This window comes from Notamacropus eugenii, chromosome 6, assembly GCF_028372415.1.
Source record: "Notamacropus eugenii isolate mMacEug1 chromosome 6, mMacEug1.pri_v2, whole genome shotgun sequence".
NCBI classification, from domain to species: Eukaryota; Metazoa; Chordata; class Mammalia; order Diprotodontia; family Macropodidae; genus Notamacropus; species Notamacropus eugenii.
The window spans coordinates 356,632,408-356,654,481 of record NC_092877.1 but is presented as its reverse complement, the minus strand read 5'-3'; the positions used below and the strand labels follow the sequence as shown (position 1 = coordinate 356,654,481).

Below are 22,074 nucleotides of genomic sequence, written 5' to 3'. Positions count from 1 at the left end.
CCTCAGGGAGAGAATGACTTTCCATCTTTCCAATTACATACTGTCATTTGAAAACAATTAGCCTCCAAATACTTGATTTTAATAGATAATTTATCTTGAAAACGAATGCATTTGACCCTAGACCATCAGTAATTAATCTTATATAACTATAAGTGAGCTTATCAGGTCTCATTTTGTTCAGGTCATGTCAAATTCAAAATGCACTCAACTATTAAAATAATCATTTAGAATATATCAGGTTTTTTTCTCTCTTCTCCTCCCTCTCTCTCCCTCCTCTCAGCCTTTTTCTCTGCCTCCATCACTCCTCTCCCTTCTCCCTTGTTCTCTCTCTTTCCTCCCCCTTCTTCTGTTTCTTTCTTCTAACATCAAAGAATTCGATTAGATTTGCTGATACTTCTCTTGCTTCCCTGGAATTCCTAGGGACAATAGCTTCATGTGCTGAGTGCCTGTTAGGATTTAGAGGCAGGAGATGAGATTTTATCAGTGCACTGAGTAAATGCTTCATACATATTTTATGTTCTGACTCAAACATGTTCACCACGGAATGTGACCTGTAGGCCCTGTCCACTGAGAAATGAAAGGCTGGAGCAGAAGAAAATTAAATTTTTATTTTCTGAAAGATTCTATCCAATTACAAAGTGAACAGTTTCATTTACTCATTTGTAATAGTCCCTGAATTAGTAAATAAGGCAGGGTTTAATCAGACTTTTTCTCATTTTGATGAGAATTCTGTAAAACCTTGCATTGAACATACCAGACAGTAGTTGAAGACAGCTTTGGTCTTTACTGCCAGCCTGTTCATAACTTAAATTTAAAACAACCTACCATTACAAAACAGTCTCCTGGCCCTTTGATTTTTTTTTTCCCCAAAGGCCAAACTGGACCTGAGAAGAGTTAAAAGTGCACTCTAGAAAATAACTGGCTTTATTCATGAGTTTGGGCCCAAACAAAGAACGTCCAACCCTCTTTACTTAGGATTCTTTCCATTTTCTTGTCTTCAAAGGTTCATGAAATGCCAATTGTCCTTGAGAATACAACATAACTTTTCTGTAGTTTTAATCTTATCCTATATACCCATCATGATTGACACTTGGTATAAATAATTTATTATTCTATGCTAGTGTTTATTCAAGAATCTGAAATTTTTGCCTTAAGTGGTCCAAGGTTTCTGTGGATTTTAGTGTTGTTTTTTCCTATGAAAGAGTATGCATAACAATTATTAATAAAACCAGCCTAGATTCCTCAATTCATTCTTCAGTTCATACTTTTAGAACCTTCTTTCTTTATTTTCTATTTGTAGTAGCACTTGGATATTTAGTGACCTCTAGTAGCCTCAATGTATTGGCCTGTGCCCCCCAAAATAATAATATATTCCCCAAATAGTGCTTTCAGGTTTACAAAGTACATGTACACATTTTCTTATTTGATCCTCACCACAAGGCAGTTGTGATTACTATCCCCATTTTACAGATGAGAAAACTAAGCGTCAGTGGTGTTATGTGCCAAGTATGTGTCTCAGGAGGATTTGAACTCGGGTTTTCCTGACTGTAAGTTCAACACACTTTTTAACACCCCTTGCTTTCATCAGCAGTCATCAGCATTTGTAATCCCTGTGGTACATAATTCCAAGCCTGGTCTAACCAGCCTGTTTTTAGGCCTTTCAGGAATTGTCTAAAAACAATCTCAAATTCTTAAGTGCTTAGAATTGACATAGAAGCATCTTCTTACGTTGTCTTCAGTTTTTTTTCTTGCACTCCCTACTCTCAGACTGGTTCTCTGCCATTAGAGTGTTTGAATTCAGGGATGATGGGATGGAATGGTTGTCCTATAACCTGAAACATGACCTTCGGAGGACTTCACAGACTGAGAAACCACTCAACTTCATGCAAAGTTTCCCTTTTCCTTTTCTGCCCTGGCTTAAGACTTACCTCCTTTACTGATGAGTCTTTTATGTCTCTTGATCTCACGGAGGTCACTCTGCTTTCCTCTTGCTCTGTTCAACTGAGTGCCGGTCACTGAGCTCCACTGTGAGATTCCCCAGAATAGAGATCACAAATATAGCCCAGTGTTGTTCACACTCCTTTGGTTTAGAAAATCAAGATTGCTTTTCCATTGACAGTTTTAAAGAAGCAGTTGTTTCTATTTTCCTCTTTCAGCAATCTTGGAGAGCTCATGGAATGAAATGTAAGATAGAAATGAAATGTCATATTCTCAAAAATATATAGTTTCTTGATAGTTTGTTTTTGCATCTCAATTTCCTGGTTTCCCTCCCATTTCCCTTTCCCAGAGAGCCATTCTTTTAACAAAGAATTTAAAAAATAAATTAAAAGAAAAGAAAACAAAATCAGCAAAATCAGTTAGTACATAGATAAAAATCTGGAAAGGAAGGAAGGAAATAAGCATTTATTAAATACCTACTATGTGCCAAACACTGCACTGGGCATACAAAAAAAGGCCATTTAGGACACTGGGGTCCAGAGACCTTTCCAGAGTAAGTGTGAGAGGCCAGATTTGTACCCAGTCCCTCTGAGTTTAGATCCAATACTCCCTTTCCCTGGGCTGATATTCTAAGACAGAAGAAGTCTTAAATATGGGCACATCCACACAAGAGCTGAGCATGCCCTTTTAATAAGGTGCCTGGAATCCTAAACAGCCAGCCAACCAGCTTGAGTTGTAACCAAAAGGTCGTTGATATGTGGTTTGCCTCCTGCCTCTGTCTCTGACTGGGTGTGAAATTGGGCAGATCATTTTAGCTCTCTGCTCTGGACCCTATCTGCCCTGAAATGAAAGTGTGAGATCCTCTCCAGCTTGAAATCTATTCTCTCATGACCACCGTTTTCAGTTACATACTTCATCCATTTATTATAGGATTGAACATTTTTGTGTTTTACTTCTTTATTTTCCTTCTCATTTTCATTTCAAAAAACAACACTCTATCCTAAGGATTCTTAACTTGAACACCATAAAGTTTTTAAGAAATATTTTGATGACTATTTCAGTATGCTTGGTTTCCCTAGCAATCCTATGTATCTTATTTTATGCAATTAAAAACATGATTCTGAGAAAGGATTCCTAAGCTTTACCACATGGCCAAAGGAGGGGTTTACATCACTCAAAAAGGCTGAGCATCAGTAGTCAAAGGGAGAGGTTTTGGAGATGTGGTATTGTGACTCCCAGTTCAATGGCTATCAAACTTTCTCAGAATTATTTCAGCTATTGTGAAAGTGGCCTGATCTCAGTGGTTAATGCACCTGAAGCAATAAAAAAATTAATAATAAAGATGTGAACACTTCTGTGGCACTTTAAAATTTGCAAAGCACTTTCCCGCCATTATTAATACCTCCATAACAACTCTGGAAGTTAAGTGCTAGCTCTATTATTCTCCTTTTACGGAGGAGAAAACCAAGGCAAAAAGAAGTTAAAGTGATTTGTCTAAGGTCACACGGCCAGTCAGCGGCCATGCTAGGATCTGAATCTCCCCCTTCGTGTCCAGCTTTCTCTCCATTAGACCACACTGCCCTTGGGCATGTGGGCTAGCGGGTGAAAGAAATCTGAGCGCAGCCTAGTGAGAGATCTCATCTGTTTGCTTCTCCTTTGTTTTGAGATTTCCTTGGAGTCAGTGAAATTGGAGAGTTCTGAATTGCATCCATTTAATCTCTGAGACTCTTCCTTGGGGAACCATACAAAGTATGAGGGTAGCCACCAAGGGAATGCAAGATCCAAGGATGAGTCCAAGGAAAGGCACCTCTCATTTAACAGCCCAACTTGGGTATCTGCCGGGCAAATGAGTTTTGGTTTTGGAAAACCTTGGTAACCCAGCCAGGTTTTTTGTCCAGTGGTTTTGTCACACTGTGATGGACGATACAGCATTGAAGCTTAAAATAGACAGAGGTGGCCGATTTGAGCACCTAATCTTTCCACTCTCGCTTTTCCCTCTGAGGTATGTTGGTCTCTGCTTTTAAGGCCTCCTGATGCTGTCTTCTTTTATCAGCAACAATCAGATGCCACCTGCATGCCAGAGCAGGCTTGGGCAGCTTACTCACTCCTTATGATCTCCCCAGTGATTATATATGCTGTCCCTGCCACCTGCCACCTCATTCAAGCAGTCCTTAAACTTAAATGGATCATTTTCTTATCTGTTCCACAGGTTCACCGTAGAGCAGGAAATTGACCTCAAAGATGTCCTGAGGGGCCTGGGGATTTCTGAAATTTTCAGCCGAAATGCAGATTTCAGTGCACTGTCTGGTAAGACGGGATCTTTGTTTTTAAACTCAGTTTTAGCTCCACGAGACCCATTAAGGATGATAATTAACCCTCTCTGTACAATGGATCTTCCCATGTAATATAGTTGAATTAGTCCAGGATGGTTTAACAAGAAAAGTGATTTGTTTCTATGAACTAGAGTATAATTATCCTCAGAGATATGTTACAGTTGTTTTTGTATATATCTTTTCTCCTTTACTGGACTATAAACTCCTAAAGATCAGGGACGCTGTTGGGTGTATGAACTTACTCAGTGTGAAGTGAATAGACCTAGGAAGACAGATCCACATGAATGCAGTTACATGGAAAATCACTAATGGGCAACAAAGTGCCTTATGATTCTCATAATCGATCTTGGCCCCTGAAACGAGATGCAGACAGGGCCTTCCCTCTCTCCCTGAGGAATGGGGGAGCCCTCCTAACATGTTTCAATGTTCCATTTTGCTTAATAATTGCTTTTCCCTGTTCCAAGGGATGCCTACCTGGGAATGGGCATCCTGAATGGGCAATCTGAAATTCACCCTGATATAAAAGTGCCAGACATCAATGAAACTTTAATAGGATAAAAGAAAACAAGATAATCATTTAAGACTAAAATCTAGGGGCAGCTAGGTGGTGCAGTGACTAGAGCACCAGCCCTGGAAACAGGAGGACCTGAGTTCAAATCCAGCCTCTGATGCTTGACACTTACTAGCTGGGTGACCCTGGGCAAATCACTTAATCCCAACTGTCTCACAAAAGAAATAAATAAGACTAAAAGTTTACCAGGGATTCTTTTTTCAAACCTAGTCAGCCTTAAAGACTTTGAACCATCCTATGTCTGAAAGGTCACAACAGAGGGTCTTGAGACTTAATAGGCCCCAGAGATGAGAAAGTTAATACCAGACTTAAATATTTCAGGGTTACCCAATAGAATAAAATATGTTTGTTGATAATCCTGGGTCAGATCTATATTAAGAGAAAGAGAAATCTAAAACCAATGCATTTTTAAAAATGCTTCTTTGTTTCTAATTGAATGAAAACAGTTTGGTAGCTAAGGGATGCTGGAGTGGGAGGGACTGAATCCTTGAGGGTTCATTATGGATGGGAGAATTTGGCTTTCTGTTCTCCAGGGAAAGCTAGCTGAAAATGGAAGAAGAGGGAGAGAGAATGGGAATGTGTTTGAATGGGGTGAACGGAGAGAACTGGGCTGGCCAGATTCGGGCTGGGCAGTGTTTAACCTCAGGTTCAAGATCATCCTCTTGCTCGAAGTCTTTCCTCATCTCCCTGCCTCTCCACAGTGATTGGTATCCTGCCTCCCCCCTGCCCTCATCAAACAGCCCCCTAGAATATAACCTCCTTGAAAATATGGACCTCGCCTCATTTTTTGCTTTGTTTTTCCATTGTCTGGCATCCTGCCTGGCACATATTCAGCACCTAATAAATGCATGTTGTTAAATTTGGCATGCCACTTCCTCCACCTTATTCACGGGGCATATGGCCAAACACAGAGAGAGAGTTTTCTCCAAATGTTTCTGTCCACATGAGGAGGAATGGGAAGCATTTCCATGGCTCCCAGCCAAGCGCCCAAGGCTCCATTCAGAGCTGATGTTCAGCCTAAAGAAAATGTTGGTGATTCCCTAGAGGACAGTGTTTTTCACTCCATCGCCAGTGTGTTTGTAACCATGGAACAGTGTGATTTAAAGCTTTTCCTAATTCTAGCATTTGAGAAAGTCTATTCTACCGTCTTGGCCAAGCTCCAAGGGGATAGTTGTCTGCTGTGCCTACAGCATGACTGCATTTTCAGCTTGGTCTTTTCCTCAATAGTTTCACACATTTAGAAAACCTATCTTTTCACCTTGAGATATTTGTAGATCTGGAATAAATGAATCCATTGTTATGGTGACATTGTCAACTTCTGACATTTGAAAGTCTTTGGGAAATTGTAAGAAGGTACTATTAGCCCTTAAAAACAACCTCACAACCATGCCTGTTCACCATTTTGTACTCAAAATTCTGCCACTATCACTTAGCCAACTGAATTCAGTTCAGCAGGAAAGCACTTACCATGTGCCACACCTAATGCATGGTGCCACAGATACAAAGACCAACACAAAACATTGCCTGCCCTCATATCTTGTAGTCTTTGCTTGATATCAGTTACCACTTTTACCATTACTGAAACCTCCTCAAGGAGAGAGACTAGGGATTTCTTCTGATGAACTGAAATTGAAGACTTTGAAGGATAATATCTTCTTCAAATAATCAGGTTTAAAAACCTGGCTTTGCAAGAAGTTAGAAGGATCCATTGGTTGATAGAATCTTGAGGGGAAACCAGTTTTCATGAAAAGTTTTTGGATTTGTTTCCATGGCAGACAAGAGGTAGTGTGTGCCAGCTTCTTCCTCCTCTGTTATCAGGGAGACCCACCTTTATTTTGTACCTACCCAGTGATTATTTGGTACAACCAGAAGTGCAAAAATTCTGCATGGTGCCCACATGCTTCCTTCTGGCTCCATACTTGCGGAGGCTGATCTCTGATTCTTGCTACTGACTGGCATGGCAGATAAGCATTCGCCCCCACCCGATCATTTTCCAGGCCTGGGAGCTCCTGTGCAAGGGGGTGTTAGTCAAGATACTTGCTTGCCTCGAGAATTCTGATCTGTAGTTAGTGGATTTCTGCCAGTTCCCCATTGCCCCATAATTGCTTGTCATGTGTTACTTGTGAGAGCTTCTTCAAGTGAAGGAGCTCTTTACCTTGCATTGTAAATTCAGTTTTAAAAAATATTCCAGTAACTGTGTGTCGATCTAATTGGCTTCCTTTGTCATTCTGTGTATTTTCTTTTATTTCTTCCAATGAGAATGTCTATAGGCTTTGCTTGGCTGGCTGCTAAAGGGATCTGGGACATACAAAAAGCCCAAGAGCCCCTGTGCTAATGAAAATCCAAATTGTAATGCATATGAACTTTTAAATATACAAAGGACAAAAAGGGGGATTTTATATGAAATTATGACTGTTTCATAGTTTGTTTTTTTGGTGTATTTTAAACTTGCATGATAGTAACAAAATTGTTGTGCTTGCCTGGGTCCCCTTTGGAAGTTGTAATCTGTTCTCTTTTGTTCATTTGTCAATTTTTCACTGACACTCTTTTTTAACTTTTTTTTCCATCATTGTCACCTCCCACCCACTGTACACCTCTCCCCCCCCCCCATAGGAACCTCGTGATTTATCCTTTCTCCAAAATTTGCCCCTTCTTTCTGACTTCACTCTTCTTGCCAGCAGCATTATTTCATATTTGAAGTTTTGATATCACCTTTCACTTGGAGAGATCTCTGTTATCCATTGTTCCCAAGTCCTTTGATAGAGCTCTCTTCTAGGAGAATCTTTTACATCTATCCCCGCCTACTTATTCCCACATGTACTGCCTTAGGCCAAACTTTCATTATCACCCCTCTGAACTGTGGCAGCAGACTCTCAACATGTCTTCCTATCTTTACCCTCTCCTCCTTTCAGATCATTCTTTATTCATGCCACTGCTAGTCGGAGGCATCTTTGTGCGTGGGAGGTCTTGTCATTCTGCCACTCAGAACTCTCCCATTTATGATTTACTAGAGGCCATCATGGATTCATCAAGAACAGACCCTCCTAGAAGACTCTCAGGTTATGGCTCTCAGGACTTTGAATCTGGGAGATTCAAGAAAAAAGCTGATGTAAGGGAAACTTGCCTTTTGAAAAGTCATTGGACAAAGTCTCCCTCTAGTGTGATTGTCACCCTTACCTCCTCCCAACCTACATGTGCACACCAGCCATATCACTTGTTCTGAAGATCACCTCCAGGCATTCTGTTCTCAAACCTCCAGAGGTTCTCCATTGCCTCCAGAAGAGTCTAGATTCTTTAGTTTGCTAGTTTACCTCTAGTATCTCATTTGAATCTCACAACAGCCCTGCAGTGTATGTGTTATTATTATCCCATTTTACATTTGAGGAAACTGAGACTCAGAGGTTAAATGACTTATCCAGCTACTGACAGTCTGACATGTATTTGAACCCACACAACATGATTACGAGTACAGTGTTCTATACACTAATCCCCATTGCCTGTGTGCTTGTGTTATGGATGTGTATTAATGCAGTCCATCCCCATTAACATGGAACGCAGCAAAAGATCATGTTGAATGAGGAATTAAAGACTAAAGTGTTTCTTTAAATTCTCATTGAAAAGACTCATCCAAGAGTAGTAGTTGCAGAGAGAGATAGAGTGTGTGTGTGTGTGTGTGTGTGTGTGTGTGTGTGTGTGTGTGTGTAATGAAGACTAGCGACAATCGGCCATTGGATTAATAGATGAACCACTTTGAGCTCCCCAGAGTACGAAAAAGACCAAGCATTAAATCTTTTGGCATAAACCTGGTCCTTAATAATAATAAAAGGTTGGATAAAATAAAGAAATTAGGGAGATACAGTAAAAGCCACATATAAATCAGCCTTTTGTGCTATGCTCTGAATTTATCCCTGAAGAGCTCTTACGTCACCCTCTTGTTCTTTCTTCATATACCTTCAGAAAGGAGGTTTGTGTGCTGGCTTGTGCTGGGGCTGCAAGTCCCATGGGGATTTATTGATAGCTAGAGGTGATCTTTGAAATTTTCTGTGATGGAACACATCCCGTAAAGTCAACATCGAGACTCTGCAGAGACTCAGAGTCTAAGAAACCTTCTCACGTTTGAGATGGTGTAGGAGACAAGGAAATGTTTGCACAGTCATAGCACAAATCAGCAACTGGCGTTGTCAGGTTTGATTATGAATTCATCGTTGATTTCCTTCTTTTTGTGATACCCCGAAAGTATCAGGAGATTATCTGATGAAGGGAGACTCTTTAGAAGTGACAGCTAAAATTGACGAGCTATAGAATGGACAAAGTAGGCCCGGGGAGATTCTAGGGGCAGTAATGAGACTGTGGGGACTGGTTGAGCCAGGGCTCCCACATGGATATTCATAACCTTAGTTTGGTATTCCTTAGTCCTGCCCTTCTAAGTAAATTTTCCATCTTTGCCCAGCTCCCTGCCATGGGCACTAGGGAAGCCCTGGGCTTTCTCCTCAGAATGCCTACTCAGTTTCATGCCTACTTGGCCCTGAACTGGCCCAACAGTCACTATCAACACTTTGAAGCACAAGTCCTTGGGTGAAATTTTTCTTTGCCTGTTTTTTGTCACTCATTTATTAAGCACATTTATTAATAATTAAGCACATTTATAAATGCATTTATTAAGCACAAGTACTGTGCTGAGTGCTAACATATGGTCTCCTTTTTGGAAGAGACTCGGAAGAAGCTAATCAATGCTGAAAGTGATCGACCCTTTACTTGGTGATTCTCAAGGGAAGACTGTTTAATTTCACTGGAGACACCCAAGTCTGGGAGCGTGGAGGAGGAAGTGTGGGTTAGCAAAAATCCAATCCCTGCCCTCAAAGGGCTTACATTTTAATAATGGAGAGAGCATGCAAACAACTCTGTTCATATAAGATATAAGCAGTGTAAATGGGGAATAATCTCAAAGGGGAGACGTGAGGAGGGAAGGGATGGAGAAGGATGGGAAACACCTACAAAAGATGAAATTTCAGTTGACTCCTCACTAAAGCCACGGAAAGTATCCCATGTGCCCATAGGCACGTAGTATTGACTTGAGATTAGACTTGTTCTCACTGATGTCCTTTGCAAATAAAAGTAGGGATTTGGGAAAATATCAGCAGGAGGAAACTGTAGGTGTTTTCTGTATGTATAGTACTTATAGCTATGTACAGATATGAGTGTGTGTGTACATAACTTTGTGAGACACTTCCATGTGAAGGCAAAAAAGAGTAAGGTAACAAAATAGAGATGTGGATTTATAATTATCCATATTTTCATTTGACATGAAAGTGTAGATTGTCATATGACAGAGTGCAAAGACTGGTGGATTTGAAGTCAGAGGCACTGGCTTTGGGTCCCAGCTCTGTCATATTATCTGTGTGACCTAAAGAAAGTCATTTTCCCTCTCTGGGCCCCAGTGTTTTCATCTCTAAGCAAGGGGTGAGACTAGATGACCTCTAATCAGCCTTCCATATCCAACTCTGTGAACCTGTCATTACTTGTTAGCCTTTTCTTTTGCCTTTAAAAAATTACACTCAAGATCAGGGGTTCTTAACTTGGGGACTATGAACTGAAAAAAAAATAGACATGCACACACACCCCTATTTTATGACTACATTTAAGTATAATTTATTTTTTTTTGTAATTCTATATATTTTATCTTATTCAGTTAAGAATATTGTTTTGAGAAGGGAGTCCAGGAGACAAAAACAGCTAAGAACCTTTGCTCTAGATTGTGTTTCAGAATGTTTATTTTTTTTCTTTAGATGTCTCATGTCAAAGGAAGAAGTGTGCGTCGAGTTTTTATTTTACCTGTTAATGTTAAAATTCATTTCAGGAGGGAAAAAGTACAAGAGAAAATAGTTGATAATGATGTAGTTGTTATAACTGTAACATTATACAATTTGAAAATATATGTTCTCCAGTGAAAATATAAGTTACTTAAGCAAGTCATGACACTTCCCGGAGCTGTCATTTTCTCATCAGCTGGAGGAGGATGGCAACTTTGGCATTCATGGAGCCGTGCTGAGGAGAGTTAAAGTGATGTTAGGATGTTTTCTTCTTGTTTTTAAAATAGTATTTTAATTTTCTCCCCAATTACATGTCACGACAATTTTTAACATTCATTTTTGCAAGATTTTGAGTTCTGAATTTTTCTCCCTCCCTCCCTCCTCTCCTCCTAAAATGGTAGGCAATTTGGTATAGATTATACATGTTCTATCCTGTAAAATATTTCCTTATCCAGTCACAGTTGTGAAAGACAAAGCAGATCAAAAGAAAAAAACACTCAAGAAAGGATAAAGTAAGTGAAAAAATATGCTTCCATCTGCATTCAGAGTCCACCGGTCCTTTGTCTGGATGTGGGTGGCATTTCTCATGGTGAATCCTTTGTACTTGTCTCGAATCATTGTGCTGCTGAGAAGAGCTGAGTCTTTCATGGTTGATCACCACAGTGTTGCTGATACTGTGTACAGTGTTCTCCTGGTTCTGCATCAGCTTGTGTAAGTCTTTCCAGGTATTTTCTGAAATCTGCCTGTTCATCATTTTTTATGGTAGTACATTCATATACCACCCCATTGCCCAATTGGTGGGCATCTCCTCAATTTCCAGTATTTTGCCACCATGAAAAGGGCTGCTATATATGTTTTTTTTAAAACATATAAATCCTTTCCCCTTTTTATGATCTCTTTGAAATACAGACCTAGTAATGGTATTACTGGATCAAGGGGTGTGCACAATTGGGTTGCCCTTTGGGCATAGTTACAAATTACTCTCTGGAATGGTTGGATTAGTTCACAACTCCAGTAACAGGGCACTGGTATGCCAGTTTTCCCTCATTCTCCCTAACTTGTATCATTTTCCTTTTTTGTCACATTAGTCAATCTGATAGGTATGAAGGTGATACCTCATTCTCTCATCAGAAGTGATTTCGAATACTTCTTCATGTGCTTATAGATAGTTTGGGTTTCTTCATCTGAAAACTGCCTATTCATATCCTTTGGACATTTATCAATTTGGAAATGACTTCTATTCTTGTCAATTTGACTCAGTTCTCTATATATGTGAGGCCTTTATCAGAGCCACTTGCTATAAAGACTGTTTCCCAGCTTTCTCCTTTCCTTCTAATCTTGGTTGCATTAGTATTATCTGTGCAAAAGCTTTTTTAATTTTATATAATCAAAATTATCTATTTTACCTTTTATAGTGCTCTCTGTCTTATCTTTGGTTGTGAATTCTTGCTTTCTCCATAGATCTGACAGGTGCACTATTCCTTGATTTTCTAACTTGCTTTTGGTATCACCCTTTTTGTACCCATTTTGACCTTATCTTGGTATATGGTGTGAGATATTGGTCTATACCAAGGAAGGGGTCCTCAAATGTGGCCTTTTGACTGAATCCAAACTTCACAGAACACATTCCATTAACAAAAAGATTTGTTCTATGAAACTTGGACTCAGTCAAAAGGCCATACCCAAGGACCTAGAAGGCCACATGTGGTCTTGAGACTACAGGTTCCCTACCCTGGTCTTTGCCTAGTTTGTTCCCTACCCATGAGCAATTAATATTTTTCCAGTTGTTTGGATCTGATTTTATTTGCGTGGAAAGTTTTTGTAATTGTGTTCATGCAATTCCTGGGTTTGTCCTGGCACGTAGAATCCCAAGTATTTTATATTGTTCAGTCATTTTAAATGTAATTTCTCTTTCTGTCTCTTGCTGTGGGCTTTGTTGATCATATAGAGAAATACCGTTGATTTATGTGGGTTTCTCTTATATCCTACAACTTTGCTAAAATTGTTAATTATTTCAAGTAGTTTTTATCGGATTCTCTAAGTATACCATATATCATATCATCTGCAAAGAGCGATGGTTTTGATCCCTCATTCTAATTCATTCAATTTCCTTTTTCTTCTCTTATTACTATAGCTAATATTTTTTAATACTATATTGAATAATAGCGGTGATGATGGGAATCCATCCTTCACCCTTGATCTTACTGGAAAGGCTTCTGGCTTATCTCCCTTACATCTAATGCTTGCTGATGGCTTTAGGTAGATACGGCTTATCTTTGTAAAGAATGTTCCCTTTACTGCACTGTTCTCTAGGGTTTTTAATAGGTATGAGTGCTGTATTTTGTTGAAAGCTTTTCAGCATCTATTGAGATAATCATATGATTTCTGTTGGTTTTGTTACTGATAGAGTCAATTATTTTGATTATTTTCCTGATATTGAACCAACCCTGCATTCCTGGTATAAATCACACCTAAGTTATAGGGTATAATCCTTGTGATAGTTGCTGCAATCACGTTGCTAGTATTTTATTCAAAAATTTTGTGTCAATATGATCATTAGGGAAATTGGTCTGTTTTTGTCTTTCTCTGTTTTAGCTATTCCTGGTTTAGCTATCAGCACCATATCTGCGTCATAAAAGGGGTTTGGTAGGATAACTCCTTCACCTGTTTTTCCAAATAGTTTGTATAGGATTGGAATTAATTTTTCTTTAAATGTTTGGCAGAATTCACTTGTGAATCCATCTGGTCCTGGGGATTTTTTCTTATGGAATGCATTAGTGGCTTGTTCAATTTCTTTTTCTAAGATGGGGTAATTTAGGTATTCAATTTCCTCATCTGTTAATCTCAGTAATTCATATTTTCTTGAATATTCATCGATTTTGCTCACATTGTCAGATTTATTGACAAATAGTCGGGCAAAATATTTCCTAATGATTGTTTTAATTTCTTCTGATTTCACCCTTTTCATTTTTGATACTGGATATTTGGTTTTCATCTTTTTTTAAATCAAATTAACCAGTGGCTTATCTATTTTTTTGGTTTTTTAATAAAGGCAATTCCTAGTTTTATTTATTAGCTTAATAGTTTGGTTTTTACTTTCAATTTTATGTTACGATTGCTAGCTGTGTATTCCCCTACATCCTATTTTTCTTCCTGTTTGTCCTCTCTCTCCTTTCACCTTTTCCCTCCTCATCGGTGTTTTGCTTCAGTCTACCACCTCTCCCCATCTGCCCTCCTTTCTGTCAGTCCCTCCACCTTTACTTCTTCCCTTCTGCTTCTCTGTCAGTGAGGATAGATTTCTATATTCAACTGATTGTGTGCATTATTCCCTCTTTGAGCCAGTATTAAAGAGAGTAAGGTCCAAGCAATGCCCAGTGCCCACCCTCCAATCTTTCCCTAGACTATAAGAGGTTTCTCTTGCCTTTCCATGTGAAATAATGTACCCCATTCTATGTCTCCCTTCCTTTTCTACCAATGTACTCTTCCTTCTCTTTCCCTGCTTGTTTATTTTACCCATTCCCTCAAATTCACCTTATTTCCATACCATACCTTTTGTCTCTGTATATTCCTTCTAGCTGTACTATTAGTGGCACAATTTATAAGCATCATAACTGTCATCTTCCATGTAGTTCATCTCCGTTGATTTCCTTATGTTTTCTTTTCCCTTTTTTCCTTTTTAATCTGCTCTTGAGTTGATACTGGAGATGAAGTTTTTTGCTCAGTTCTGGTCTTCCTCTTATGAAAGCTTGAAGTCTTTCTATTCTATTAAATGACCATTTTTTCCCTTGAAGTATTGTGCTTAATTGTGCTGGGTGAGTGATTCCTGGTTGTAATCCTAGCCTTCCAGAATATCATGTCCCATGACTTCGGATCCTTTAATGTTGTAGCTGCTAAGTCTTGTGTACTCCTGATTGTGGTTCCCTGATAACTGGATTGTTTCTTTCTGGCTACTTGCAATATTTTTTCTTTGACTGGATAGTTCTGAAATTTGGCTCTAATGTTCCTTGGAGTTTTTATTTGGGGATCTCTTTCCTGAGGTGATGAGTGGATTCTTTCAATCCCAGGGACTGCAGGCCATGGATGTTTACCTGGTGCTGTACTGATGTTACCCTCATGGCTGGTGCTGCTGGAGGCCTCAGGGGTCTGGCAGCTTACCTGGTGCTGAACCAGGTGGTAAATGATGTGTGTGGAGGTTGGTGGGGGTGTTTCTGTGTTTCCTTGAGGCTAAACTGAAGCATGAGGTTGTCTGATTGATGGAGGCTATTTGCCTAGAGCTATGCTAAAGCCCATGGAGGCAGGGCTGGCTGTCCTGGCACTGGTAGCTGCCTGTTTGCTTAGGCACCCATAAGGTTAGGCATCTACTTGTTTACCCAGTGCTGCTCTGAAGCCCAAGATGGTTCTCCCAACTGGAGTCTACCCATTTCCCTGGCTATCCTAAGGCACGTGGGGTGTCCTGGGTATTGACATTTTCTCTGCTCCACTACAATAGGGCTCAGGATCTCCCACTGGTTTGCTAAGATGGAGCTTGCTACTGGCTTGCTGGAATGCTTCCTGTCCTGAACTATTCTCTCTTTTCCTGAGTGGGACAGACTTTTCCTATCCATCTTCCAAGTTTCTTGGACTAAAAGATTTTCACCCCATCTTTTTGCTGGTTTTGCTGTTCCAGGATTTGTTTTGGGGTGACTCTTCTATGATGTTTTGGATGTGAATATGGGAGAGTTACGGTGATCTACTCCTTACTTCACCATCATTGTTCCCAGAAGTGGGGATATTTTCTTCTTGTAACATGGATGTGGTAACGAGTTATTCTGGTGTTCACGTGCTTAGCAATGTACCTACATATTATAAAGTGCTTAATGAATGTTCATTGACTAACTGAAGATAAGCAAATAGCAGGACAATAGATGCCCTGAAACTGCTGTTGAATGTTCTTCTTCATGCTTAGGAAGTGACCTGAGGCTCTGGAAGCCTCAGCCTGAAGCTTCTGTTTCACAGGGTCCCAGCAAGTCACTGCCCACCTGTCTCCCCAAATGCTATTCCAGATAATATGGGGTCGTGTTTCATCCTGAGCATGGGGAAAGAGCTCATCCAATTTCCTCCCAGAATAGCTAATCGTGATTTCAAACTGAACCACCTAAAGTTGAGCAAGATGGAATTATCCTAAGTTTCAGTCATTGGTTTTTGGTCTAAGATATTTTTTTCTTTTCTTTTCTGGAGTTGAGTGTAGGGAAGAAGATTTGGACCCTGAAGAGATGAAGTGGTTTTCTCAAAACTAACACTAATAAGTTACAAAGGGAATTCACCAGGAAAACCAGTCTCAAAAGCCATTGTTAAGGTTTGACAGCATAGGTGATTTCTGATGATGCTAAAATGGTGTGGAATGTATGAAGTGCACTCATGGGAAGGAGTTAGCTGGAGTGGAAGGTGCATTGTTAGAGATTAACTCCATGTTTCTAACAGGATGAAACAAAGCTGAGAATACCGTTTCATAGTTTTCTTTCTTAAAGATCTTCCCAAAACGGAAACACAGAACCAATCTGATAGAATGTATAGAGGAGGCTTTGGAGTCTGTAAGACCTGAGATCAAATCTGTCCTGTGACGCATGCTAGGATGCAACCATGGGCAAGTTACTTAACCTTTCCATGCCCCGGTTAGTATTCTTGGAGGGATTTTCCACCCCAGAGGTTCCAGACATCAATTAAATCACAGCCCGACATCCAATCTTCTGTCTCTCCAGCCCGGCATCCAATCTTCTGTCTATCCTCTCTAGCAACAAAAATGCAAAGACAAATTGAAGTTTATTTGATTGTGTTGAATCTGTCTCCCACAAATGTCTCCAACTTATTGTGGTCATAAAGCATTGGAAAAGGCAAAAGGAATATTTTTCTGTGCTTTAGATTGTACTGAAACCTTTATTTTATTTTTTTACATCATCAGCATTTCAGGACTATAGATTTTTAGCTTGAAAAGACCTCAGAGGTCATGTGTGGAGTCCTCCCTTATTATAAAGAAAAACAGTTAAGCAGAATCAGCAGGAAAAGTAATCCCAACTGACAGAGGAGCTGACATCCTCTGCCCATTGGAATCCTCCCCAGAACTGTCTTCGGATCCAGGTCCAGCATTGTAAGGAGTCTCCTCTAGTCCCACTCTCTGAGTTCATAGGTGAGAACACTAACTCCAGGCTAAATGACTTGTGTGAGGTCACAAGTCACACAAACAGTAATGTTTGAGGTTGTAAAATCAGTGCTAATAATGATAACATTTATATAACGCTGTGTGCCGGGCACTGTGCTCATCGCTTTACAGTTGTCATCTCCTCCGATCTTCGCAACAACCACCCTGTGAAGCAGGTCCTGTGATTACATTTTACAGATGAGGTAACTGAGGCAGACAGTGGTTTAAGTGACTTGCCCAGGGTGGCAGAGCTCCTCAGTGTCTACAGGTAGGTTTGAACTCCCATCTCCTAACTCCAAGCCTGCCTGTTGTGATGCACAGTAGCACCACCTGGCTGTTCCACCTGTACTTTCATTTTGGTGGAATTTTGATATCATTCTCTTTGCCTTACTTCCCCTCCCACTTAAAAGCAGAAATGTTTGGAAAATTTATCTTTTTACTATGAATTTTATCTTTATTTTATGCAGATCAAGCCCTAGGTACTAAGTTCATTTCCCCTTTCCCTGGTAAGGTTACCAACAAAGTGAAAAAAAAAATAAGCAAGGAAACATTTTTCTGGAAAATGCCATTTCAGACTAAAACATTCTGTTGTTTCATGCTGTTTGGGGGAGAATTCCTCTCTGCCTCTGACACAAAAAACGACCTTCTCCTTTCCCATTTTTTCCTAGACAACAAGGAGATTTTCCTGGCTCGAGCGGTCCACAAGTCCTTCATTGAGGTTAATGAGGAAGGTTCTGAAGCGGCTGCTGCCTCAGGTACTGGCTTCTCTTTTTAAAAAATAAAGCAAAATGAAAATCTAGCATCCCAGGCTTTTTGTTTTCAGCCCACTTTCTTTAATAGCCCAAAGGGAACCCATCCACCCACACATACACACTTTTGGGATCACACCAAGAAACTGATTTAGGCTGTAACTCCAGGACAGAGCTAGTGCTGAACAAGGTCTCATTTCCCGAAGATGATTTGTGGCCTGTGCTGGGTCACGAGTGCCCTGTCAAACTATCCCTCCCCTTCCCACTTGGCCTCTAATGAGTGGTAGAAAGGCATTGGCAGAGTTTATCAGGATGGATTTTCTTGCTATGTAGCATCTTTGATTTTCATTCTTGCTCTGGAATTAAGGGAATTGCTTCTCTCATCGCTGGGAAATTATTGTATTTTGAATAGGCACATAAAGAATAACACAAGATGAGAGATAATACATTGTGTTTAAAAAAGTTTTCCTTGGTATAAATGATGTGTCAGGCTCAAAAATGCTAACACTGGCCCCTTTCTCTCATTGGCAAATTCCTCCTTCACACCTCATCATCAGTCTTACCAGTGAGCACTCATCCCCTGTGGCCTTTTCACCTTGAGACATCCCTCTGCTATGTTGGCCCACCTCCTTTTGGGGAGATCCTCTTGGAACCTCCGTTTTGTGAAGAGGCCCAGATTGGCCAGCCTTTAGTCCTCTCCTGCCTGTGCAGAATTCTGACTTTCTGGATTTCAGCATCCTGTTCCCTTGCTGTGTACCTTCACTACCACAGTCACCACCTCCAAGCTTTCTTTTGTATGTCATTTTACCTCATTAGATTATAAGCTCCTCAAGAACAGGGTCTGTCTTTTTGCTTGTATTTGTCCCCAGTACTTCAGAGAGTGATTGACCCATAGTAAGCACTTAATAAATGCGTATTACCTTGTCTGGCTTCCATATTACCATAGACAGTCCTGACTGCTAGGAGATCAAGGATCTCTTTCCCCCATCTTCCTCCCCCCTATCCCAAATATAGTGGTTTTTACCTCCAGGCTTTTATGGTGTAGACCATATGTCGAAGAATACAGTCTGTTCACAGTGCTTCTTTCTGATATCTACCATTCTAATTGTTAGTGGTGTTGGTTTAAAACCAGAAGTCCTGGATTCAAATCTCGGCTATATGTGACCTTTGGTATGTGACATTATCCTCTGGACAATTGAATCAGCACCAAGATAGCACTGTGGTGGGGTCTAGGGCAGCTCAAGACCTTCAAAAGACCATCTTCTAGCTCAGATTCAATCTGGCCTTCATCACAAGGGCTCAGGTTCAGTCTGGCCCGCTGGCATTAACCATACAAATGCCTAATTCAAATGTAAATTCAGATTCCTTAAGAGTCTACTAAATATGGTGGATCTTTAATAAACTTTGTTTTTCTTTGGCTAAAAAAAAAGCATCTTCTAAATTTTAGAGGGATGATGAATCCTTGGTGTTTGGGCTATGGAAGGCTACATAGGGTCAAAGACCGTATGTGTTTATTTGCCTGTATGAGGAGATGTAAAGTATATAGAATATAATTTATGTATTGTACTTATAATACTTCCATGCATATAAATGTTATAATCACAACTATATCGATGAGTGCAGCCATTACAGCCGTAGGATTGTACTTCTTAGAACTGGAACAGACCAGAGGCCATTGAGGCCAGTTGCCTCGTCATGCTGGTGAAGAAACCAACCTTGCTAAATGGATTGTTGCATTTGACATGTGTTTGGTGTTAAAAACAAGAATTCCAGCTCTTTTGTTTGTCTCCAAAGGAATTAACCTGTCAGATCTCTTTTGGAAAGACACAAAGGTCTTTCTCCCTAATAGTGCCAATAGGACCTTCCCCTGGAAACAGTGACTGAATTGGGCTGTTGTTTGTTGTGAGTCATGGATCACACTTTTAAGCAAGGCAGAATGCTGGTGTCTTCTTCCCCCCCTTCCGTACCTCCACCTTTCTTTTTTTTCTTTCTTTCTTTTTTCTTTTTTTTTTTTTTGCAAAGAAGTGGCTATTAGAACTCAACGGCCTCTCACTCCCGTTAGGCTATTAGTGGCTTCTGCAGCATTGGACATAAATCGCCCCTTGCCATTTTTAATCATTCTCAGAGGATAAGTAGACATGTAATTACTCTGGACCCTATTTCACTTAGATGAGATTGTTAGTCCTATTTCTTGGTGACATTCAGAGCAAGAGTAATTCTTGGTGAGATGAGGGGCCATTGCTGAGGCTTTCAAACGTAAGGATGTCTGGATCATGAAGGGAATTTGTTGATGCCGGTGGCAACCCTACTTAACTGCCTTCTTCTCCCCAGGAATGATTGCCATCAGTCGCATGGCTGTGCTCTATCCCCAAGTTATCGTCGACCATCCATTCTTTTTCCTTATCAGGAATAGGAGAACAGGTGAGTCATGAGTGGCGAACCTTTGTTAATGAGTCACACTGAATCTTTTCCAGGCCTCGTTTTTCTGAGAGCTATCACTTTTCAAGAGTACTTTGGAGAGCAAAAAGAAACTGAGAATAAAAGGGATTTTTTTTCATGAGTGGAGTAGACTAGATCAGGAGTTGTTAACCGAAGGTTCGTGGACCATAGATTTCAAGGGATCCCAGAACTTGGACTGGATAAAAGATTAAATCTTTATTTTCACTAACCTTTAACTAAAATTTGGCATTTCCTCCAGGACCTTAAAAATATTTTGAGAAGGGGTCCACTGTCACCCAAAAATGTTTACGTACATCTGAACTTCATGGATACCTGGGTCTCTTCCAACTCTCAAATCCAGCAATTCTGTGAAATGTATGTCTGTCATATTGGCAGCACCATCATCCCAGTCTCTCAGACTCAACCTGAGTCATGCTGGATTCCTCCCCACCTCTCACTGTGCCTTCCCCTACGCCCTTCCAAGCTCTGCAGCATCTCTCCCAAAGGCCCCTTCTTTCCTCTGACACAGCCCCTACCTGGTACCTTCCTCACCTCTCACCTGGGCTTTTTCAATAGCTGCTGGGGAGTCTGCCTGCCTCAAGTCTCTCCCCATTCTAATCCACCCTCTATTGAGTCACTAAAGTAATATCACCCCACCTACCTCCTGCTCAGTGAACTCTAATGGCTCCCTATTCCCTCCAGTATCAAATACAAAATGTTCTGTTTGGCCTTCAATGCCCTTCATAACCTAGTCCCCTCCTACCTTTCCAGTCTTCTTACACCTTACTCCCCAACATGGAGTTTTTGATCCAGTGACACTGGCCTCCTGGCTATTGCACAAACAGAAATGCTCCATCTGTCAGCTCTGGGCATTCTCTCTGGTGGTCTGCCATGCTGGGATACTCTTCCTCCTCCATTCATCTCCTAACCTCTCTGGATTCATTTAAGACCCAACTAAAATCCCACTTTCTACTGGAAGCCTTCCCTGACCCCACTTAATTCCCATAACTTCCCTCTGTTCATTTTTTCTTATTTATCCTGTATATAGCTTGCTTTGTGTAGGTTTGTTTAGATATTGTCTCCTTCCATGGCAAGCTCTTAGAGGACAGAGAATGCCTTTTGCCTCTTTTTGTATCCCCAGGGCTTAGCACAGTGCTTAGCACATAGTAAATGTTTAATAAATGTTTAGCGATGGATTAACACCCTATAAATCATAAGCAAAGATACGGAAGTGTCTCTCCACGCTTTTTGGTCAGATTCTCATTTGTGTCCCCTCTACCCCCACTCTGATGCAGGTACCATCTTGTTCATGGGAAGAGTCATGCATCCAGAGGCAATGAACACAAGTGGCCACGATTTTGAGGAGCTATAAATATTTACCCTCACATCATGAAAGGAAAACTGTCACAAAGCACACCATGTTTGCAACTGGTATCTATTTAAGGTCTGTGTTCTCCAATGTATACTATGAACCTGTTTGAGGTTCACACAGTCATGTGAATGGCCAAGTGGTCTTGTCAAAGAATGCTTTCTGTATTATTGCCATCATGGTCCTCTTGCTGTCCTTGTGGTTACTGTGTTGGTATTGAAAATAAAATAAAACCATCTATTGTACACGTGAAAAGGTCTGGTTCTCATTTTCAAATAGTTATGTTGAGCCCTGGAGTGCTCTGGGAGGCAAGGGTCTTTAGTTCTTTGGAATTGGTGATTTCTGACTTCTTAGCTATCTCATGGATACAAATACACACACACACACACACACGTGTGTGTGTGTGTGTGTATGTATTAAGGAGGACTACTTTGTTAGCTGTCTGTAATAATCGCAGAAGGCATATAGAGTGACTTGTCCATAAAATTTGACTTTCATTCTTCTGTAAACTTGAATCACTAGAGAGGTGGTTCCAGAGGAATTCTTTGATACTACAGTGGATCTTTGACATTATCAACATGGGCATAGCCATCCATGCCTGTCCCACTTATGTGACCCTTCTTCATGTCACTCTGTAAATCCTTCAGAGGAGCCTAGTGTGTGTACCTAAGACATTCCTTTACAGCAGAG

The 22,074-nt window shown here is 40.4% G+C and overlaps 1 protein-coding gene across 3 annotated transcripts in view; it reads left to right on the top strand.

Annotated features, from left to right (window-relative positions):
- The window catches only part of SERPINI1 (serpin family I member 1), a 99,495-nt gene extending 77,856 nt beyond the window's left edge, over positions 1-21,639 (top strand). For 2 of the 3 annotated variants that reach the window (XM_072618549.1, XM_072618550.1), the window contains exons 6-9: positions 4,148-4,245; positions 17,496-17,582; positions 19,908-19,997; positions 21,311-21,639. In XM_072618549.1, the coding sequence (XP_072474650.1) occupies positions 4,148-4,245; positions 17,496-17,582; positions 19,908-19,997; positions 21,311-21,387 (352 nt within the window). In that variant the 3' untranslated portion in view covers positions 21,388-21,639. Of the gene's footprint in view, positions 1-4,147; positions 4,246-16,959; positions 17,124-17,495; positions 17,583-19,907; positions 19,998-21,310 lie in introns of those variants that run through there. The other variant, XM_072618551.1, reaches the window with a different exon arrangement.
- The last annotated feature ends 435 nt before the right edge of the window (positions 21,640-22,074 follow it).